At 30.1% G+C, this 22,217-nt stretch overlaps 2 protein-coding genes across 5 annotated transcripts in view; one reads left to right on the top strand and one right to left on the bottom strand.

Moving 5' to 3' along the window:
* Positions 1-15,783, top strand: part of LOC142321504 (uncharacterized) — a 44,750-nt gene extending 28,967 nt beyond the window's left edge. Inside the window, exons 8-11 of the mRNA XM_075359640.1 lie at positions 1,266-1,611; positions 5,352-5,566; positions 10,302-10,467; positions 15,557-15,783. Coding sequence (XP_075215755.1) covers positions 1,266-1,611; positions 5,352-5,566; positions 10,302-10,467; positions 15,557-15,640 — 811 coding nt within the window. The 3' untranslated portion in view covers positions 15,641-15,783. The remainder of the gene's footprint in view (positions 1-1,265; positions 1,612-5,351; positions 5,567-10,301; positions 10,468-15,556) is intronic.
* The window catches only part of LOC142321503 (A disintegrin and metalloproteinase with thrombospondin motifs adt-2-like), a 181,510-nt gene continuing 167,190 nt past the window's right edge, over positions 7,898-22,217 (bottom strand). For 2 of the 4 annotated variants that reach the window (XM_075359638.1, XM_075359635.1), the window contains exons 17-18: positions 21,127-21,274; positions 15,674-15,876 (exon numbers count right to left, since the gene is read on the bottom strand). In XM_075359638.1, the coding sequence (XP_075215753.1) occupies positions 15,809-15,876; positions 21,127-21,274 (216 nt within the window). In that variant the 3' untranslated portion in view covers positions 15,674-15,808. Of the gene's footprint in view, positions 8,088-15,673; positions 15,877-21,126; positions 21,275-22,217 lie in introns of those variants that run through there. The other 2 variants (XM_075359636.1, XM_075359639.1) reach the window with 2 other exon arrangements.

The raw sequence follows: 22,217 nt of genomic DNA, 5'->3' as shown, positions 1-22,217 counted from the left end.
ATTCATCCATTTATAATGACTGCTGCAGTTTGTGATCCTGTCAAGTGTGAAGTATGACGAATGATTCGACTTATGATAGCAAAATTAGTTCTGTGGCTGTAATTTACAGGCAAATTTATGACTTATAGACCAAATATTGTGAGTGACACTAAAGTAAGGCAGTGGTGCTGATCATTTCAAGAAGAGTGAATGAATAATGATAAAGAATGTAGGGGTCAGCTGTTGGTGATATCAGATGATTTGATTGAAAAAATTTGAGAAAACTGGCACTTTACCATGTCACAGTTGTTGTGGATGTTTCAGTCTTGATTTATGAACTTTTAACTGAAAAAATGAGCTATAGAAAATTTTGTGTGGGATGAGCGTCAAAGATGTTAATAGATACACACAAGGAAAAACATTTTGCTGCAGTGTATGAATTTTTGGGACATTACAATAATGAATATATGAATCTTTGACCATATTATTACCAGAAATTATACTTGGATTTCTTATTCAAATCTCGAGACAAAGACAGTCAATGTGATGACAGCATTTATCATCAACTAGACCGAAGAAGTTAGAACAAGTAAGTTAGAAGCTTGTTTTTTTGGTATAAAAAGGGTATCTTGCTTCTTAAATTTAGAGATTGCTGAACTACTGTGAATGCTGATACATATTGCACAACAGTAAAAAATCTTACAAGAGATATAAAAAACAATGGCGTGGGGTGCCATCTCATTGGATTTTGCTCTTGCATGACAGTGTCTGTCCGTACACGCCAAATCATACAGTGAGGCAATTGGAAAATCTTCAATTATCCATCCTGTAGTCCTTACTTAGATCCGACCAATTATTTTCTTTTTCTTAACCCTAAACAGTAGCTTGCATTGCAAAGGTCTCACAATGATGATACTAATTTGAAAATGGTGTTACTGCATAGTTTAAGTCACTGGCCAGAATTACTTGAAGAGAGAAAGAAGCTAGTGAAATGCAATGAAGAAATATTGAAGTTGAAGAAAGCTATTTAGAAAAATTGTAAATAAATGTAGTTTTTATGCATGAGTCACAAATTTTGGTCATTTTTTCTGTTTTGTTTTTTATTTTAAAACAGACTTTATTTTAAAAATTATGCCTCATACGTTCTTTTGTAAATTACCTTTTATGTGTTAAAATGTAAACATTACATATAAGATCTATTACTTTTGCATTGGAGTATGAATTTATTTTTCATTTAATATACATAACTTTTTTAATATAAAACTAATAAAACTTTTGTATTTTAGGTCTGAAATAGAGGAGCAAACTTTAAAACCAGTACACGAAGAAGAGATTGATGAAAAGGATGAAACAGATGATGGCGATCAACTTGAACTTAGACTTGAATGCTCTAAGTGGGTGGATAATCAGATAAATCTTGTCTTGATCAATTTAATTGATAATAAAACTTCCAGACGTCAACAAAAGTTAGATGTCCTCAAAAGATTTGAAAATATGCTTCAGCGACATATTACTATCTTTGACCTACGTTGGATGCTTAATATGATGGAATATGAATTCCTGGAAGATATTCCCTATAATCACATTATAAATAATTTAATGGATAATCTGAAACAATACAGAAATCGTATGGTAAGATCACTGTATGACTGTAATTGCAAAGTCTTTTATTATATGTTAGTTGTATGGTATTATTATACGTTAGTTGTATGTATATGTTGTATTGTATGAAATGTACAACATATTAATTTCTTCAGCAACTTCCCTATTAACAATTCAACTGTTAGCCATGACTTTTTTTTAACTTTTTACTCTTTCATCAATCGTTGATAATACTTGTACTTGTAACTCTGTCTTCATTTTTAACCACTATTGCGGTGCTGTACATGTGTGCTACATTTTCTGATTCGTTGTCTTTCAATAGACATCAACACAAATACAGCACTTTTGTTTACATATAATTGAACATTATTTAAAATGTTCAAGTTATTTGAGAATTTGGCTGATGGTGAAATTAGAACAGTTATCTGATTTTTAAACTCAAAAAATGTCAAACCAGCTGACATTCATTTGCTGTCAAATCAGCAAATTAGTGAAGTTTATCATGAAAAAGCCATGAGTGATGCAATGGTTTGAAAGTAGGACAGTAGTTCAATGGGGGCTGCAATAATGTGCAAGGCAATCAAAGCAGTGGGTGCCCTTCCATCATGAATAACAGTTTTATTATGGGAGTGGATGAAAAAATAAAAGGAAATCAGTTATTAACAATTTCTTTATTAAGTATTAGTTCTCTGAATTTCTCAGTTTTGCATGAAATCATATAACAAATCCTGCACTATCACAAATTCTGCTCTCATTGGGTGCTGAAAATGTTTATAGAAGTTCACAAAACAAAGTGATTAGACTGCTCAGCCTATTCTTACCTTATGCGAAAATTGTATCTTTTCTTACTGCATACAATAAGAAAATGAAGCTGTTGATTCTTTTGAGCCAAATAGTGTCTGTTGATGAGACTTGGGTCTCTCACATCACTGCAGAATCCAAACAGCAGTCTGTGGATTGGTGACACAAAGATTTTCAAAAAAAAAGTTCAAAACCACCACCATTTCAATACGAAAAATCATGTACATTGCCTTTTTTTGATAAGAAAGGGCTCAGCTTTATTGGCTGAATTTTGCGAAGAGGTGAAACTAGAAATGCTTTGCTTTATTGTTGTCCTCTCAAAAAACTGTGCTATGCAATCCAAAACAAGAAGAGAGGCATACTCAGTCTTAAGGTTTGGTTGTTTCTTGACAATGCTCGTCCAAATGTTGTGCCATGAAACCCACAGTCTGATTGAAATTGAACAATTTTCCTGGGAGCAATTGAAACATCCACCTTATAGTCCTGACTTGGCACCAAGTGACTACCATGTTTCTCAGTATCAAGTGATCTCTTGCTGGTTAGCGCTATGATGATGCCGGCAATGAAAAATCTTGAATGAAATGATTATCTTCACTGGCAGTGCCGTTCTTTGAGGAAGGAATGAAAGACCAATTATAAGAAATAAATGAAAAAGTGCCTTAATGGTGGATATTATGTAGAAAGGTAGTTTAAGTGCCTTAATAGTGGATACTATGTAGAAAGGTAGTTTAAGGTTTATTCTTCTATATAATAAATTATTTTGCTGAAAGTCGTGTATTTTTTAATATCAAAATTGTACATTCCAGATATGCCCTGTATTATCAAGTGCAATAGTATTTCTCAGTTTGGTCATTCTTTTCCTATTTTTAAAAAAAGTAAATACTATGTAAAATTTTAACTTTAAACATAGTATTACATAGTATTTTAAACTATTATTTTTATACTCAATAAATAAACTATTTTATATATATGTGTGTGTAAAAATATCACTTACTGCTATTTTTCAAAAATTCTTTCATATTGGTGCTTTTGCAGTGTGCACCACTTCATCAAATGTAAAAATTAAGAAAAAAACTTTGTTGTACAAATTCATTTATACATTTATGACAATAAAGTGATAAGTTTTACGAAGTGCAATTTATAGTAAGATAAAGATAATTAAAAAAAAAATTATGTAACATTTTTGATATTTCTACTTAGAGAGTGTATTCAAGTTTACCCTTAATAATGAAATACAGATCATTTTATCATCTTGTTTCTCCTCAGATCATCTAAATCAATTAGAAAATGCAAATTTCTATAACTAAATCCACTGAGTCATCTTTCCTTTGAAGCTTGATATTTCAACCAACTTAACAGTATAAGTTCTGTATGACTAGTATGGGTTGTTTTCCAGACAATATGAGTGATAGATTCCATCGCATAATGTAGCTTGATAATATCGGTCCAGTGCTAATATCATATTTTTTGCAGTCAGATGATGTAAGCTATATAATTTTTTGGTGATCTAACAATATCTTCCTCATTTAATTCAGTTGCTCCTTTGTTACTTGTAACAGATTCTTTTGTTTATTCAGTCATTACTAATAATTTTGGTTTTTCCACTATCATTGTTCAGATAACAATGATAATGAATGATAGTTTTCTTGAAGCACTTTAAATTTTTTTGTTGACTGCTGCTACAAATCAGCTGCATTTATATAACTATTTTTTACACAGCTTCTTCATAGTAATGGTTTCATTTAACTTTTTGTCTTTGTCTTCTTCCTAAGTTTTAAAAGAGGTATTATATTTTGATTTTTTATAAACTTTATATCAGTTCATCCAACCCTTATTACAGTAAGTTATGAATCCTTATTAATTTCATAATTTGTTACTTCAGTTACTTGAGAAGTTCATAAGAACAATCATCACAAACAGTTAACCTTTATTTATGAAACTTGAGTCATCATTTTTATTCACAGCACCATAAAAATACTTGTTCTTATTTGCCTAGAAATATTTACTGGATGAAAGTCTTTCAATTTAAAAAGTGGATCACATTTGTCAACATTTTTTGAACAACATTTTTGTGAACATTTGTCAAGTTTTTTCTCACTTTTTAAACAATCCATAAAAAAGTAATGTATTTACAGTCATAAAAATTTGACTCAAGAGATAGTTTTCATCTGTGTGAGCATTATTTATAAATATTTTTTATTTTTTGGATATATTTCTTATATTATTAATTGAAAAATAATACTTATTACAGTCAGTAAATGAGATGTTTCTTTTATAACTGATTTTATATAACTGATTTAGTCATTGATATAAAATTTACTTTATATTAATGCAAAAAATAGATCTAGTATAGGTTGTATAAATAACACTACAGTTTTATCTGCAAATCTTAAATCTTTGGCAAGATAGATTCTCATATATCTGACACTGCTATAATAACTGTAAATGTAGGCTTCAAAGCTATCATTACATCTTATTTACTAATCTTTTTCAGTAATAACTGACATTTCCATGCAGTGTAGATTTTTTCTTTTCAAAAACTTTTTTTTAAATGCATTTTTATTTAACTTGTGAAAAAAATGTTGAATAAAGTTAAAATTTTACATGTCTTATAATGTTACTGAATGAATGTAATAAGTAATCATTACTGCCTGTGTAGCTTAATCATTAGAAACAATGACTGCCAAACTGAAGACAGTTTCACATTTCAGTAAGGGGCTGGAGGTTTATAGCAAGATAAATGATTTTTTTTTTTTTTTTCTTAAAAAAAACGATTTTTTTATGTCACTCATAATATACTGTAAAAAAATCCTGCTACTAGACAATTAAAAGTGATCTCAGGAACAAACATTCTCATTTCAGTAGTGACAATTTGTTATAGAAATATTATTGTGTATTACTTTAATCAAAATTCTTTAATATATATAATAAGTATGTATATATATATTAAATATATATGCTGTTTGCAGGAATGTATGAAAAATATTGTAGCTGAAAACTGTGATAAAAGACCTCAAGTGCAATCTTATATAACATGTATCAATAAGATGTTATCGCCATCACAAAATGATCTGGATTTGAACAGAATCAATGGTGCAATCACAGAATTTACTAACAGTATCGGCTGCAAAGAAGATTTAATGCTGCAGTCATTTAAAAATATAGAACATATTTTAAATGAAAGGTAATGAATGCTTATTTACAGATACACACACACACATGCACATGCACTTTTAAACAAAACTTGTAGATAATTTAATTGTGAACAAAATGGTGTAAGATAAGTTGAATAAAACAAAGAAAAGTTAGAAAAATCCAGACTCTATTTAGAAACAGTGCATTGCTACATTTGTCAGAAGAGTACTTATTTAATGTAAACAAAAACCAAATTTTTTTTTGATGATGTGAAAGATTTGTAAAAATAAAATGCACTATTAAAATTGCTGTTAAAAAATTAAAAAAAATGAAATTACACAATTGTAAGATTAATAAATAAAAATTACTTATTAAAAATTCAATAAATGACTTGAAAAATCATTTCAAAGTTGGCTATAAAATAACAACAGCTGATCAAATAATGCCCAATACTGTATTAATGTTTAAATCATTCTGTAAGGAACATTAAGTATATTGGGTACTGTGAACTATGCTATCGTTAGTGAAGGTTTTCTGTGAATTTTAGTTTGAATTGAATATGATTGGTTTGTCACTGAAGTAATGCTGTACTTATTTACAACAAAGGAATATGCTGATATGGTATTCATTTTGGGTGTGTGTAATGGTAATGCTTGCTACAGCTGCTGCAGTAGAATATGAAATATGTTTTCTGAATCGCAGGATTCCAGATTCCAAAACAGTTAGCACAGCTTTTCGCAATCTTCACGAAATAGGTTCATTACTTTACTATTCGTACCAGCTATGAATGATCTGCCCAACTTTATTGATGCAGTCCAGGCATCAGTACATGACATCTTTCTAAACGGATTGGAGTTTCGCATTCAATGGTTTGGAGGACATTTAAACTAAACAAGTTTTATCCTTATAAACAGCCAGTTCAACATCTACACCCAAGAGATAGTCTGTTCGCTTGAGCTCTGCAACTGGTGTAATACAAATCAACAACAACAAGTATATTTTGTTAACCGATGAGTCAAATTTCACTTTGGATGACGTCAATAACTTACACAATGAGCATACATGGGCAGAAGTAATTCCTCATGAAACGATGGAAGGCAATTTTCAACATCAATTTAGCGTCATTGTAGGTGCGACCTTCTTCACAATCAGCTATTTGGAGCCCAATCATATTACTTGGCTGCTTAATTGTTGAGGTCTACTTTCACTTTCTTTAAGAATTGCCACAGCTGCTTGAAGATGTTCCTCTACTACTGAGATGTAAAGTATACTTCCAGCACGAAGGTGCACCTCCCCACTTCTCGTGTCGTTTCCACTCACTTAAATCATCATTTCCCTGAGAAAGGGATCGGTCATGAAGGTCAACATTCCTAGCCACTAAGATTGCCTGATCAAAAACCTTCAGATTTTTGCATCTGGGACTGGATGAAAAATATTATATACAAAACAAAAATACATTCTTGTAAGGAATTAATTTTCTGCATGAAGAAAATTAATTAATTGAAGAATAAAAAGTGCTACAAAAGCAGTACAGAAGTGTGCCAAGAAATGTGTTGAAAATTACAGGCTCATTTTTTAATATTTATTACAAACTGGTATGTATAGTGCAGTTTTATTCAACTTATCTCACACCATTTTTTTCAGAATTAAATTACCTAGAGGTTTTATGTGTTTATTACCCATTTAACATAGCTATTGTATGTCAAACATAAAAACAGAGTGTTTTATCCCAAATTTCTCAAAACCTACTGAAGATACAGTTGTGGAACCTATTTTATCAGTTTTTTCAGATCAAAAACCATAAAAAATTACTAATTCTGCCCCTTAATTAACATTGTAAAAACTTTAGTTTGACTTCATTTCATTCGGGTAGCTAAAATCCTACAAAATCTTTCATTAGCCATAACATACAAATGAAGAATTTTAGGACATAAGTTTATATGAACTTTTTCCATCATTATTTTCACAAATAGAATAGATTATAAAATTCCTGAGAACTTCATGATACACTCTGAGACAAACATTAAATAATTATAAATATGTTTTAGTGTATGATTTCTTGAAATTTTTTTCAAAACTAAGTAGGAAATTGTAATCTGTTAAAGCAATTCAGATTTTATTTTAACTAAAATTACATTAGGTAAAAACTGTGTGATACAGTGTTTTAAAATGTTACTATTTACTAAAATAAGTTACATGATTTACCGAGTAAAGATTAATTAATATAAATACATTACACAAATTTATTGGTCAGATTTAAGTTACCTGTAACAATATTATTGTTAAAAATGTTTGCATGACGACTTATTTGTCTCTTCTCTTAACACATAATATCAAAGTTATTGATGCCAATAACTGTAAAGAGAGATTGAAAGTAAATAGAAAAAAAATGATGTGAAATTAATATAAAAAAGAGACAGGTCATGTAAAAGTTGCTGGCCTCTGTGGCGCGAGTGGTAGCGTTTCGGCCTTTCACCTGGAGGTCCTGGGTTCAAATCCCGGTCAGGCATGGCATTTTTCACACACGCTACAAAACACTCATCTCATCCTCTGCAGAAAGAATTGCTTGACTGTGGACCCAGAGGTTTAAAAAAAAGTCATGTAAAAGTAATATAAATAAAAAACATTGTTTAAAGTATGTTATCTTGAATGAACAGTCACGTAAAGAAATTAAGTCTACAATTTTGTATCATTCTTGATTTTACAGTGTTTTTAGTTATACTGAGTTTCAGACTCCTGACATATTCAAACAAAACCTGCAAAACCTGATAAAACCTTGATACAAATACCAGCATGAAGATAATGATTTTCACTGTATTTGTCTTTTTTTCCTGGGATTACATCAAATAGTGTATTATACTGTTTGTTGCAGATGATAATAGCTATGTTGGACAGCTGAAAGCAAGAATCACAGAACCCCTTCAGTCAATACGATAATATACTTACCATATGTAGCAAACGTTATGCTACTGTCTAGATGTATATTGGCAATAAACAGAGGCCATATCAAATATATATAAATCATGGCAAAAGAACTCAATGTGAATTTTTGTTTGTAGCATATATTTTTGTTATAAAAATAGTTCTGAAATTCCACCATTATTTTGTGGACACACTATTTAAAAAAAAGTATTAAGAATCTCTGTAAATTTTTTAATGTGCTTCAGTTTTGGAAAAAGTAAATTTTTGTAATTTTAAATGTTATCATAAAACTTTTGTGAACTTTATTATTCCTTTTGTTTTAACAGTAACAGTTTTGCTGATTTTTTTATGTATTCAAAAATTTTGTACATTATAGAATCAAAAGCTACATATGGCTAGACTTTACCCACAAATTCATGGAGGATTTCTCTGATTGTCATGAGATTTTCTATATTTACTAATACTGAGACAAATAAGATCTCAAAATCTTATTATGTAGGTGAATGAGACAAATAACATCTCAGAATCTTATTGTGTAGGTGAATCAATTCAATTAACTGATTTATCTTCATACATTATATGTTATAGCTGTGAAATAGATTTATGGTTTTTTACTTTGTATTAAATAACTACATAATTAATTTGGAACATTTGGTACTAATTCTCTCAAATCCTTGCTAAGAACATTAAATTAAATGATTGATTTTGTAAAAGGCTGAGGATTGCTACCATATCATAAAAATCACAGTTTATGGCAAAAACGTTATTAATTCAAAACAACTGAACATTTATAAATTTTTTTAAAAATATTTTTTTTAATGGCTGAACAATCCCCCTTTTAAATACACAATTCGTTTGTATTAAACCAAGGTTTCTTTGATTGATTATAGTTCTCTGATTTTTTTAAATTTTAATAATAAACATGAGTTAATATGATTCAGATAAGTAATGGAATTCTATTTTTTAATAGGTCATAATTTTTTGTAGGATCCTATTATAAATATTGAGACGCATGCATGGGTAAAACCTTTGCTCAGGTAGATAGATGCTTGGCTTTTTAGTCAATTTTTAGTACTGAAATGCATTTTTGATATTATTGAATTACCCATGACTAGGATGGATGTTGACAATTCCAAAATGTGCTGTAGCATAGACACAACTAATAGAAAAATTTAAATCTAGAATAAATAGAATATACATTTTTATTGATATGTTTATTTAATTTTCATGCTTTTAAAGCATTTAACAAGAAAATGGAAAACTAGATACAAATGTCTATTTTAGTATATCTAGTAAAAAAATAATCATAACTTTATGTAGTATAATTAGCAATAAAAAAGAACAAACTGTGGTCATATTTGTTCTACATAATATATTATTAAATACAATAAATTACTTTTTGTTTTTTGATGTATAGGAGTGGGTGGTCAAACATGAAATGACATATGTAAAACAAAAAGGCTAAAGTTCCATCTTCATTGTGTTTTTCTGCTCATTTTCTTTACTGTAATAAAATAATCTCTAGTGTCAAGCCTTTGATTGCAGCTTGGGCTATGAATTACTGTATTGTACACTGTGAAAAAAATGGATGTAAAAAGAATTGTAGAGTTTGTTTATTGCAGAATTCAAATTGAATTTGGTTTCAGGGAGTGCTTGGAATAATTAATTTAAATATTTAATATATTTAAGAGCTCAAAGTATAATTGTGAGCTGCATTGTTGTTAATGTGTTAAAATAAAAATAAAATTGTTAAGAATAATGTTATTGTTTTTTTTAATTTCAAAACAGTACTTACTTTAAAAACATGCCTTGTTTAATACAAAAAAATATAGTAATACTATGTAATAATTATATTTTTACAGATATCAGATGTGTGTAACTTCAAAAAAGAATGTATTCGATGGGCCAACTGACAAACTAACTATTATTGGTAATAGAATAACATCTATAATAAGAAATATAAAAAATGAGATTGATATAATAAACAATAAAATTAACAGTGGATCCTTAAAGTATAATGAATTACAGGTAAATAAATTTCTATATTTACAATTAAAGGTTGGAAATATATGTCCCATGTAGTAACAACTCATGCCTAATTTTTGTTTCTTAATTCTATTTGTGTTTAAAAATTATTAGTAGTGCTCCCTCTTACAAGTATTTCACAACATTAACACAAACATTGTGAATATGACACTTCTTTATTTACCCTGTGCCTTACATATCTATTTTAATATAATGTTTTGTGTAAGATTAGTGATGAAATCATTAAAATAATTATGCAATTTTGAAGTTTAATTAAAAAAAGAATGATATTTAATTTATGTAATGGTAAATATAGATAGTATGTACTCGATATACAATGTAATACATATATAAATATTTTTGTAAACATTTACTTATTAATAAATTTATACACAGATTTTTTTTTTTGTCTTCAGTCATTTGACTGGTTTGATGCAGCTCTCCAAGATTCCCTATCTAGTATTAGTCGTTTCATTTCAGTATACCCTCTACATCCTACATCCCTAACAATTTTGTTTCATATTCCAAACGTGGCCTGCCTACACAATTTTTCCCTTCTACCTGTCCTTCCAATATTAAAGCGACTATTCCAGGATGCCTTAGTATGTACCCTATAAGTCTGTCTCTTCTTTTAACTATATTTTTCCAAATGCTTCTTTCTTCATCTATTTGCTGCAATACCTCTTCATTTGTTACTTTATCCACCCATCTGATTTTTAACATTCTCCTATAGCACCACATTTCAAAAGCTTCTAATCTTTTCTTCTCAGATACTCCGATTGTCCAAGTTTCACTTCCATATAAAGCGACACTCCAAACATACACTTTCAAAAATCTTTTCCTGACATTTAAATTAATTTTTGATGTAAACAAATTATATTTCTTACTGAAGGCTCGTTTAGCTTGTGCTATTCAGCATTTTATATCGCTCCTGCTTCGTCCATCTTTAGTAATTCTACCTCCCAAATAACAAAATTCTTCTACCTCCATAATCTTTTCTCCTCCTATTTTCACATTCAGTGGTCCATCTTTGTTATTTCTACTACATTTCATTACTTTTGTTTTGTTCTTGTTTATTTTCATGCGATAGTTCTTGCGTAGGACTTCATCTATGCCGTTCATTGTTTCTTCTAAATCCTTTTTACTTTCGGCTAGAATTACTATATCATCAGCAAATCGTAGCATCTTTATCTTTACACCTTGTACTGTTACTCCGAATCTAAATTGTTCTTTAACATCATTAACTGCTAGTTCCATGTAAAGATTAAAAAGATTAAAAAGTAAGTTCCATGTAAGAGATAGGGAACATCCTTGTCGGACTCCCTTTCTTATTACGGCTTCTTTCTTATGTTCTTCAATTGTTACTGTTGCTGTTTGGTTCCTGTACATGTTAGCAATTGTTCTTCTATCTCTGTATTTGAACCCTATTTTTTTTAGAACATTTTATTCCAGTCTACGTTATCGAATGCCTTTTCTAGGTCTATAAACGCCAAGTAGGTTGGTTTGTTTTTCTTTAATCTTCCTTCTACTATTAATCTGAGGCCTAAAATTGCTTTCCTTGTCCCTATACTTTTCCTGAAACCAAATTGGTCTTCTCCTAACACTTCTTCCACTCTCCTCTCAATTCTTCTGTATAGAATTTTGATGCATGACTAGTTAAACTAATTGTTCTATATTCTTCACATTTATCTGCCCCTGCTTTCTTTGGTATCATTACTATAACACTTTTTTTGAAGTCTGACGGAAATTCCCCTTTTTCATAAATATTACACACCAGTTTGTACAATCTATCAATCGCTTCCTCATCTGCACTGCGCAGTAATTCTACAGGTATTACGTCTATTCCAGGAGCCTTTCTGCCATTTAAATCCTTTAATGCTCTCTTAAATTCAGATCTCAGTATTGTTTCTCCCATTTCATCCTCCTCAACGTCCTCTTCTTCCTCTATAACACCATTTTCTAATTCATTTCCTCCGTATAACTCTTCAATATATTCCACCCATCTATCGACTTTACCTTTTGTATTATATATTGGTGTACCATCTTTGTTTAACACATTATTACATTTTAATTTATGTACCCCAAAATTTTCCTTAACTTTCCTGTATGCTCCGTCTATTTTACCAATGTTCATTTCTCTTTCCACTTCTGAACACTTTTATTTAATCCACTCTTCTTTCGCCAGTTTGCATTTCCTGTTTATAGCATTTCTTAATTGCCGATAGTTCCTTTTACTTTCTTTATCACTAGCATTCTTATATTTTCTATGTTCATCCATCAGCTGCAATATATCATCTGAAACCCAAGGTTTTCTACCAGTTGTCTTTATTCCGCCTAAGTTTGCTTCTGCTGATTTAAGAATTTCCTTTTTAACATTCTCCCATTCTTCTTCTACATTTTCTACCTTATCTTTTTTACTCAGACCTCTTGCGATGTCCTCCTCAAAAATCTTCTTTACCTCCTCTTCCTCAAGCTTCTCTAAATTCCACCGATTCATCTGACACCTTTTCTTCAGGTTTTTAAACCCCAATCTACATTTCATTATCACCAAATTATGGTCGCTATCAATGTCTGCTCCAGAGTAAGTTTTGCAGTCAACGAGTTGATTTCTAAATCTTTGCTTAACCATGATATAATCTATCTGATACCTTGCAGTATCGCCTGGCTTTTTCCAAGTGTATATTCTTCTATTATGATTTTTAAATTGGGTGTTGGCAATTACTAAATTATACTTTGTGCAAAACTCTATAAGTCGGTCCCCTCTTTCATTCCTTTTGCCCAGCCCGTATTCACCCACTATATTTCCTTCCTTGCCTTTTCCAATGCTTGCATTCCAATCTCCAACTATTATTAAATTTTCATCTCCTTTTACGTGTTTAATTGCTTCATCAATCTCTTCGTATACACATTCTACCTCATCATCATCATGGGCGCTTGTAGGCATATAGACGTTAACAATCGTTGTCGGTTTAGGTTTTGATTTTATCCTTATTATAATGATTCTATCGCTATGAGTCTTGAAATACTCCACTCTCCTCCCTACCTTCTTGTTCATCACGAAACCTACTCCTGCCTGCCCGTTATTTGATGCTGAGTTAATTACTCTAAAATCACCTATACACCGATATTTAGGTGAAATACTTTTGTTGTGAAAAACTTAGAAAGTAGATTAAGAAAATGTAATTATTATCTAAAGGTTGAATAATAAATTAACATGTGATGTAACAAATTGATAATAAAAACAAAAAAAGATAAACCAATTAGTTGATAAACATGACACTTGAACCAGTATTAATAATATAAACTAATTATTTTGAAAATATTTTTATGTTATTAGGAGACGAAGAAAAAAATAGTTTTATAACACAAGTTGTTATTATTGGTACTTATTTTCCTTTAATTATAACTGAAAATAATTGTATTTATAATTTTTAAATGATTACTATGGTCATTGTTGACTGCATAGCTGATATTTCAGAGGATTTGTAAAAAAGTATTTTCATGTATTCTCCTGTAATATTTAAAAACTGATATATTAATGAAAACAAAATAATAAAATGTTAAAAGGGAATAAAATGAAATACTATAAAAATTACTATATTTTTTTTTTTACTGTAAAAATGCAAAATATTTCAGTAATTTTTTATGGATAGGATATTTTTTATAAAGATGTAAAAAGATTTTTCTGATTGAATTTTTCAAACTCTTTGTTTTATTTATTTTAAATAACAGAGCTGAAAAGTGTTGAAAAAATCAACACTACTAATGTAAAGAAATAAGTCTTACATTATACCACCCCAATCAAACTAATATAAGTAAGTTACTAGTACAAATAGCTGTGAGCTGCCAGAAGTGGGGAACAGCAGAGAGACTGTGTTTTGCAGACATCGACAATGCTTTGACAGCATCACATACGGCTGCACTTTATTGCATATTTATATTACTTTATCATCAAATTACTGTCAATTACAGTTCAATGAATAAATGAAGGAAATGGAGTCGTTTATTTACAGCAGGGAGAACATTGTTCATGACTTTAATAGTGGCACTGAATATGTTATGCTGAAATAAATAAAAGTTTACAAGACAAGCATTTAGCTACATTACAAAATGAATGCTATGGATGTGAATGTTTCATCAGAAATGTTTGAAGAATAACTAATATCCGTTTCAGTTTTTTCTTAACAATTTTTTATTATTCAGTGAATCAAAAACAAGGAAGTGTTAAAAAAATGATTTTAAATAAAATTCATCTTTCATGTTTAGCGCCACTGAACATTTATGAAGTATAATATGCAGTTTATTATTATTTTCTAATCAACTTGTAACCAACTGACAGACTAACAAAAATTTTAGAAGTGTTTGAAATTGTACCTTTCATGAGAAATATCTAGAAGGACAAAAATAATAATTTAAAGTATAAACTGGCTCTACTACATTTTTAACTGAGTTACTTTACCATGCTGTAATCTGTATAATGATCTAATTGTATATCTTTTCTTGTTTGCAACACATTATTACTGTCTAGTCATTCATTTTTATATTGTTTGAATGTTTTTTTAAGCTATGGCCATTGGGTTTTTTCAAAGTTCTTTTCTAAATTCCTAATTGGTGAAGTACTTATCTATATTCACCCTTTGGTGACTAAAGGCTCTATATTACTAATTTGAATAGCAAGATGAATAGAAAATGAAATTTCAGCATTCACTTCCAACTTTCATTGCTTCTGGTGTTCTGCTCAAGAAGAGTGATGGTGCTATTTGATATTTATTATAATGAGTCTGCAGTATTTGATATTTCTTAAAACTTGCCCGTAATATTTTCTGGCCTTCATAATGAAACGTTTGCTTATACTGATTAATTGATTATGTTGCCAATTAGCATACACTAAGAAAATAAAGTCCATTAAGCTTAGTACTTGACAACTGATTCATTTATTATATAGAGAATATATAGAGTTCAATCTGATCTATCAAACTGTTATGTGTAATTAATCTTACTTTGTTTAATTCTTTTAATTTGTACTTGTATACAAAAATTAGTACTAGATGAAGAAATAAAATACAAGTTTTGATTTTTCTTTCTGTTACAGCAATATCTCTCATGTAATCCAAAGATTGGTCAACTTTACTTTCTATGGGTGACACTGTTAATGGAGCCAGAAAAGCTGATATAAAACAAGAAAAAAATAGATACTACTGAGAAAAATTAAATAATTTTTATTTTTTTTAAATTTTAATTTTATAAAGATTATAGACAAGTTTATATTTATTACTGTATTCAGTGTAAAAATAATTATTATAAATAAATTAATTGCATTGCATACCATTTTTTTATGTCATTCTTAGATTATATCCACTGGATTTTCCCATTCAATGGAAAAGGTTACTTGCTCTCTTCTTTTTTGTATACCTATAATGAGTTAATTAATTAAATTACTAAGTAACAACTGACAGTTCCCTTTTTTTAAGATGATAAATTTAAATGATAAACAAACAATTGGTGGAAAAATCAAACTGAGGAACAGTTTAGTAACAAGCCAGCTACCATGCTAATTACAGCTGGCTGGTTGTCACAGTAAGTACTGCAAACTAATGAACTAAACTAATAAAATGTCAAATGGTAATATTATATTTATCTTTTACATATTATACATAATATAAAACATTATTTGTAAAAATAAATAAAATACAAACTGATACCAACTTAGTGATTCATATCAGGTAACCTACAGCCATTATGTTTATGACATTTAATCTACATACGTGATGTAGGTGTCAGAGAGGCAAACATTTTTTCTTAACCATATTTTCTTTAAGAATAATGCACTTTTTGGCAGAACAGTATATAGTTATTTCCTCCATTTTTAACAGATTTGGATTTGTAATTCATCCCAAAAACATTAAGAGTGCGAATGAAAGAATAATTGAGTATCTTCATTTCATGAAGAAATTTTGATGTTGGGGGGTGCTCAGGAATGGCTGGTATTATCTAAGGTAAGGCAAGGGAATTACTTTAAAGAAACAGAGACCAGTTGTAAAAAGAGCAAATCTAAAATTATTTTACATTGTTCTGGATGTTTACATCTTATAGAACTAGTAATTTTTCCACTAGCAAGTAATGCTTCCCAATTGAATTATTATAAAGGAAGTTTTTTTGTAATATAGAATTGTATTCAATAAAAAATGCAGATTATACTAACTGATATGATTTATTCATTTAGTTTATTAAAACAGTAAATAAAATCATTTTGTAATAAAACTTAATTATTCTGAATAATTGTGATATGGGTTAATTTATGACACAGTTTAGTATTGAATCTTGAGCTTTAATAATTGTATGTTCCCTGCACTGGTGATATTAATAAAATTATCATTTGTGGTTAAGATTTTGATCCTGTAATTACCTTAATAAATTTTATATATATATATATTATATTATATATACAATGATAATTCTTGTTTCCTAGCATGTGATACATGATTTGAATGATTGATTGATATGAACTCAGAATCTTTCTATCGCCCACCAGTTTCGAAAAACTTAAATTTTAACTAAAGGATTTTTTATTGTTTAACTTTGTTAACATAATTTGTAAGCTATAAATAATACTAGACAAAGAATTCAATACAATACAAGACAAATACAAATCCAATACTAGACAAAGAATTAAATCATATCATAGTCACATATTATGACATCATATCTAATACTGAAGAGTGAGCCTTCGTGGACAAGATTAATCATGTCTGTGCAGGTCAAAATATGTAGCTGAAAACACTGCTGTCTTAAGTTTGTTAATAGTGCAGTGCCATAATGCCTCGAAATTGTATAAATAATGTGGATGTCTTTTGTTATGTATGTGGTGAGTTTACCATAAAATCAAATTGAAAACATTACACCTTTAATTAAAAAAGCATATCATTTGTACTTTCAGTGTAAAATTGGTGATCAGGTTAAGATGTGGATTCCTCATGTAGTATGCACTAATTGTTCTGTATATTTAAGAGGATGGCTGAAAGATACATGGAAGCCTTTGCCATTTGGTGTACCTATGGTTTGGCATGAACCAAAGGATCATGTAATCGATTGTTACTTTCATTTAACAAGTGTGTCTGGAATTTCTAAAAAATCTAAACATACTGTAAAATATCCTTCATTGTGATCTGCAATCAGGCCGTACCTCACAGTGAAATTATTCCAGTTCCTGAGCCACCAGTGAATGAAGAATATTTTGAAAGCAGTGATGAAGAATCAGGCACTACTGAAGAAGACAACAATGATTTTGATTTTGCATTATCTTTCAATAAGCCACATCTTATATCATAAGGTGAATTAAATGACTTGGTTAGGGATTTAAAATTATCAAATAATCAAGCTGAACTGTTAGGATCAAGACTGCAAAATTGGAATTTACTTCAAAAAATACAAAAGTTTCGGGCTTTTGAAGCCGACATAAAGAACTTTCTCAGTACTTTATTGATGAAAATAATTTGGTCTATTTCATAAATAATGATGAGCTTAAGTTGCACTTAGTGCAAGTTCATAAACATGAGGACTGGCACCTTTTCATAGATTCATCCAAATATATTTTACAAGTGATTCTACTTCACAATGGTAACAAGTATTCTTCGATACCAATCGCTTATGGTATTAATTTGAAAGAGACATATAATGTGATGAAAGATGTTCTTGAAAAAATAAATTATAAAAAACATAGCTGGAATCTATGTGGTAGTTTGTAAGTTATAGCTATTTTCTTAGGCATGCAGTTAGGCTATACTAAGTATGTGTTTTCTTTGCAAATGGAACAGCCAAGCTAGGGATAAACATTATATTACAAAAGAGTGTAAGAAACAAGATAACTTCAAATGGGAAAAATATTATTCATGAGCCCTTAGTTGAACCAAAAAAAAAATATTTTTACCCTCTCCATATCAAACTAGGACTAATGAAAAATTTTTGTAAAAGCAGTGAACAATGATAGTCCTGGATTTTTGTACATTAGGCAGAAATTTTTGAATGTAAGTGTAGGAAAAATTAAAGAAGGAATATTTGTTGGTCCTTGTGTAAGAGAGTTGGTCAAAGATGATGTATTTAAATCAATGTTAAATAATGTAGAAAGCCCAGCTTGAGCTTCATTTAAAGAAGTTTGCAAACATTTTCTCGCCAAAAAAATCTGACAATTACCATGATATTGTCAATCAACTTCTTACTTCATACAAAGCTATGTGAAATATATCTTTGAAAATGCATTTCCTTCACTCGCATCTGGATTTTTTCCTGGAGATATGACGAACATTTCAATGATGGAAAGCCACTATAAAGGGAAATGGAATACCAACATGCTAGCCGATTATGTTGAACATTAATTCAGGATATGCCTGAGAGGCTATTTATAAAAGAAAAGCTTCAGCAAAATCATTCTAACACAGGTACGGCCATGCAAAATTATAAATTTTAACTATATTTTTCCTTAATTTATTTAAAACTAAGGGTGATAGAAAAATTGTATTTACAGATCTGTACTGTAATGTATGCAAAAAAGCAATTCAAGAAATGGTTTCACACTTAGAGAAACATTTTATATATATGTATGTATGAAGTATTGTGAGCACTGGGATGTTGGCACCAGTGGCACAGCAATTGTTAACATTCATGCTGTCATCAATTGTTTTCCTCCTCTCTACATTGTGTTGAGTGTAGTTCTCTTTTTGTACACATATGTTTTTTGTTTTGCTATTGTGATGATGGAAATCAGTCATTATTTTGAAGAGCAGAAAGTTGTGTTGAAATTCCTTGTGAAAGCTGGGTAAATGAATTCAGAAATTCTTGAAATGATGAACCCTGTTTACATAAGACTGTCTTATGAAAAGAAGTTTGTTCTTCAAGTGGATGGCGAGGTTAGCACCTCAACAGAGGATGATGTATGTTACGGGCACCAAACTGTCACCTCATAGTCAGAGATATCACTGAGGTCACCAGAATGAACCAAGAAACTGTTTCTAATCCTCACACAAGAGTTGGGGATGCCAAAGTGTTGTGCAAAGATTGTTCTAAAACACTTGCCAGGTGAACAAAAGGAAAATTGTTTGCATGTTTGTTAAGGTTGGTTGGAGAATGCAGACATCTTTCAAAATGTGATTATGAAAGATCGAACTTGGATTTATGAGTACGTTCCTGAGACATACTCATCTCATAAGCAGAGCATGAAATGGAAAAGGCAGATGGACCACACAGGTGAAAAAGCCAGCATTTCAAAATCCAAAATCAGGAGGATGCTAGTGGTTTTTTTAACACATGGGAAATCGTGCCTCAAGAATGGATTCCCCAGGGAAAAATCAGTTAATTCTACTTTATACCTGAAGAAAGAGGCAAGACCAGTCATGGGTGTTTCACCACGACAATGTACCTTCTAACAAGCAGTTTTTAGCCAAAACAGCCACCACGGTCCTTGAACATCCCCCTGCTCACCAGATTTCCTCCCATCATTTTTTTTTATTTCCAAAGATTAAAGAAAGATTGAAAGGACATTATTTTCAGACTCTGGAGGCCATTAAAGAGTCTAGTCAAGCCACTGCCTAGGGTAATAAACAAATTTCTTCAACTGCTTCAAAGGCGAATGGAGAAAAGCATTACAGCTCAGGGTGACTACTTTGAAGGGTGCAATGTGTAATTATATTACGTTTTCAACAAATAATTTTTACAGCATTAGTCCAAACTTTATTATCATACTCCATTTATATTTTAATTCATTGTAACCTTGGAGCAGATGCCTAGAGTGATTGGCGTATGGGGAGGGCATTGAATTATATATTCAAGTATACCTTGTGGTACCACAGTAGTCATGTGCAAATTCTTTTCGCAGAGTTAGCTTTTTTATATGTGTAATAATATATATCTATTAGCCAATACTATGATACTTTTTAATCATAAAAATGCACAACTGGGAACCAGTGTGTTTTGAGGATTTACTAATACATACATTTAAAAGTTATTTGAAAATTAAAATTACCATGTTGCAATAAGTGATCATATGTCTCACTATTATAATTATGGATATAAATTTGTTTTTATGATTCATAGTGATTTTTATTTTACATAACTTACCAATATTTTAGTAAACCACATTTTGGTTTGCTACATACTATTATATATTTTTTACTATTACTCCCTTGGTTATTTCTTTGAAGCAATAAAATAACCAAACAGTTGCATAAAAACTACAAATGTTTCCTCGACGCATAAATCAGAAAAGATTTTTATTGAAGAACTTCACTTATCATAATAAAATAAAACTAGAAATCAACTGAAATGATAACAGTGTAACAAAAAGTATTCCTACCCTTACTGATTCCTGTAAAGATTGGGAGAAAACAAATAATTTTCTTTATTTTAGCATCACCTTGGATAAATTGTACATGTATTTTAATGAGGAAGATGATTGAAATGCCAGACTTGTCTGGGATCTAGACTGGCCGTACCCTAGGCTGTACTGGTATGGTCAAAGTACAGGAAGGCCATCATGACGCCTCCAGCTTCAAGGGCAAAACAGCATATGTGTTATGCTCACTAGTATAAAGTAAATATAAACAATTGTGGTGTACAAAAAACAAATTTAACTTCAAAACTAAATGAATTTTACTCAAAAATGTTGCTTACCAGAACTTCTTATTTTGTTCATAATTTCATTTAGTTCATTATTCATAAAATCATTTAACATATTACTGTAGTCCAAACTTCTTTTGACTCTAGGTAAAGAATATCCATTAGGAGAATCATGCAAGGGTGTATCATCAGAACCAAATTCCTGTATGAAGAAAAAATTATATTTTATTTACATCAATAACCCCACAAGATGATATAATGATATGTTATTCATGCCCTACTCTGCTAACCCAACATCACTTAATTTCTTTATTAATTGTCTTATGAAATGCTTATTGCCAAGAATTATAAGTAAATAATAAATATTACCCTGTTAATTTTGTTTAAGGACTTGCCTTTCTGCGTTAAAGATTGAGGACTAGCTCAGCCAGTTATACTTTAACAACATTATTAGTTTTCTATTGTGAAAAATTACCCATCTGAGATATAGTTATAATTATGGTCTTATTAATTATCAGCTCTTGGACCTATGTTCAGATTTTCATATTTAAAGCCACTTAAACAGTTGCAGGCTGCATTTGAGCAGGAATGGTATCTTCAGCTTTTCCTGCACTCTGGTGGAATTTCTAAAAGCTATAGTAGAAAAAACATTTCTATTTGTTTATCCCATGAAATAAACTAGTGGCATTTTGAGTTGAACACCTTCCAAGGTATTGGATTGGCTGTGCAACTGATGAAAACATGGTTGATATATTGGACACCAAGAAGTCCACATTTAACACTTTGTGATTATTTTTGTTTGTGAGATTTTGTCCCTCCTTTTGTGTTGATGTAAATGATATAAAATAATCACAAATGCTGCTGAGCAGGATATGCTTTCAAATGTTTGGGATAGATTGGACTACCATGTTGATATCTGTCTTGTGACTCTACAGTGCACAGGTAGAATATTTATAGAAACAACCTTTAAGAAATTTATTAAAACCCTATAAGTAATTTTCTCCATTTTTGAAGAATAAATGTTCTACAATGGTATACCATCTTGCATGTTGACAGATGTTGAAATGAAGTAATATAGTCAGTATTTTTTGTGTCCTGTTGTAACAGCAACTTCTGCAAATAATTAACACTTATCAGCTGAAATG

The sequence above is a fragment of the Lycorma delicatula genome, chromosome 3, assembly GCF_047948215.1.
Source record: "Lycorma delicatula isolate Av1 chromosome 3, ASM4794821v1, whole genome shotgun sequence".
NCBI classification, from domain to species: Eukaryota; Metazoa; Arthropoda; class Insecta; order Hemiptera; family Fulgoridae; genus Lycorma; species Lycorma delicatula.
The sequence above is the reverse complement of the archived record's forward strand: the minus strand, read 5'-3'. Positions and strand labels throughout refer to the sequence as shown.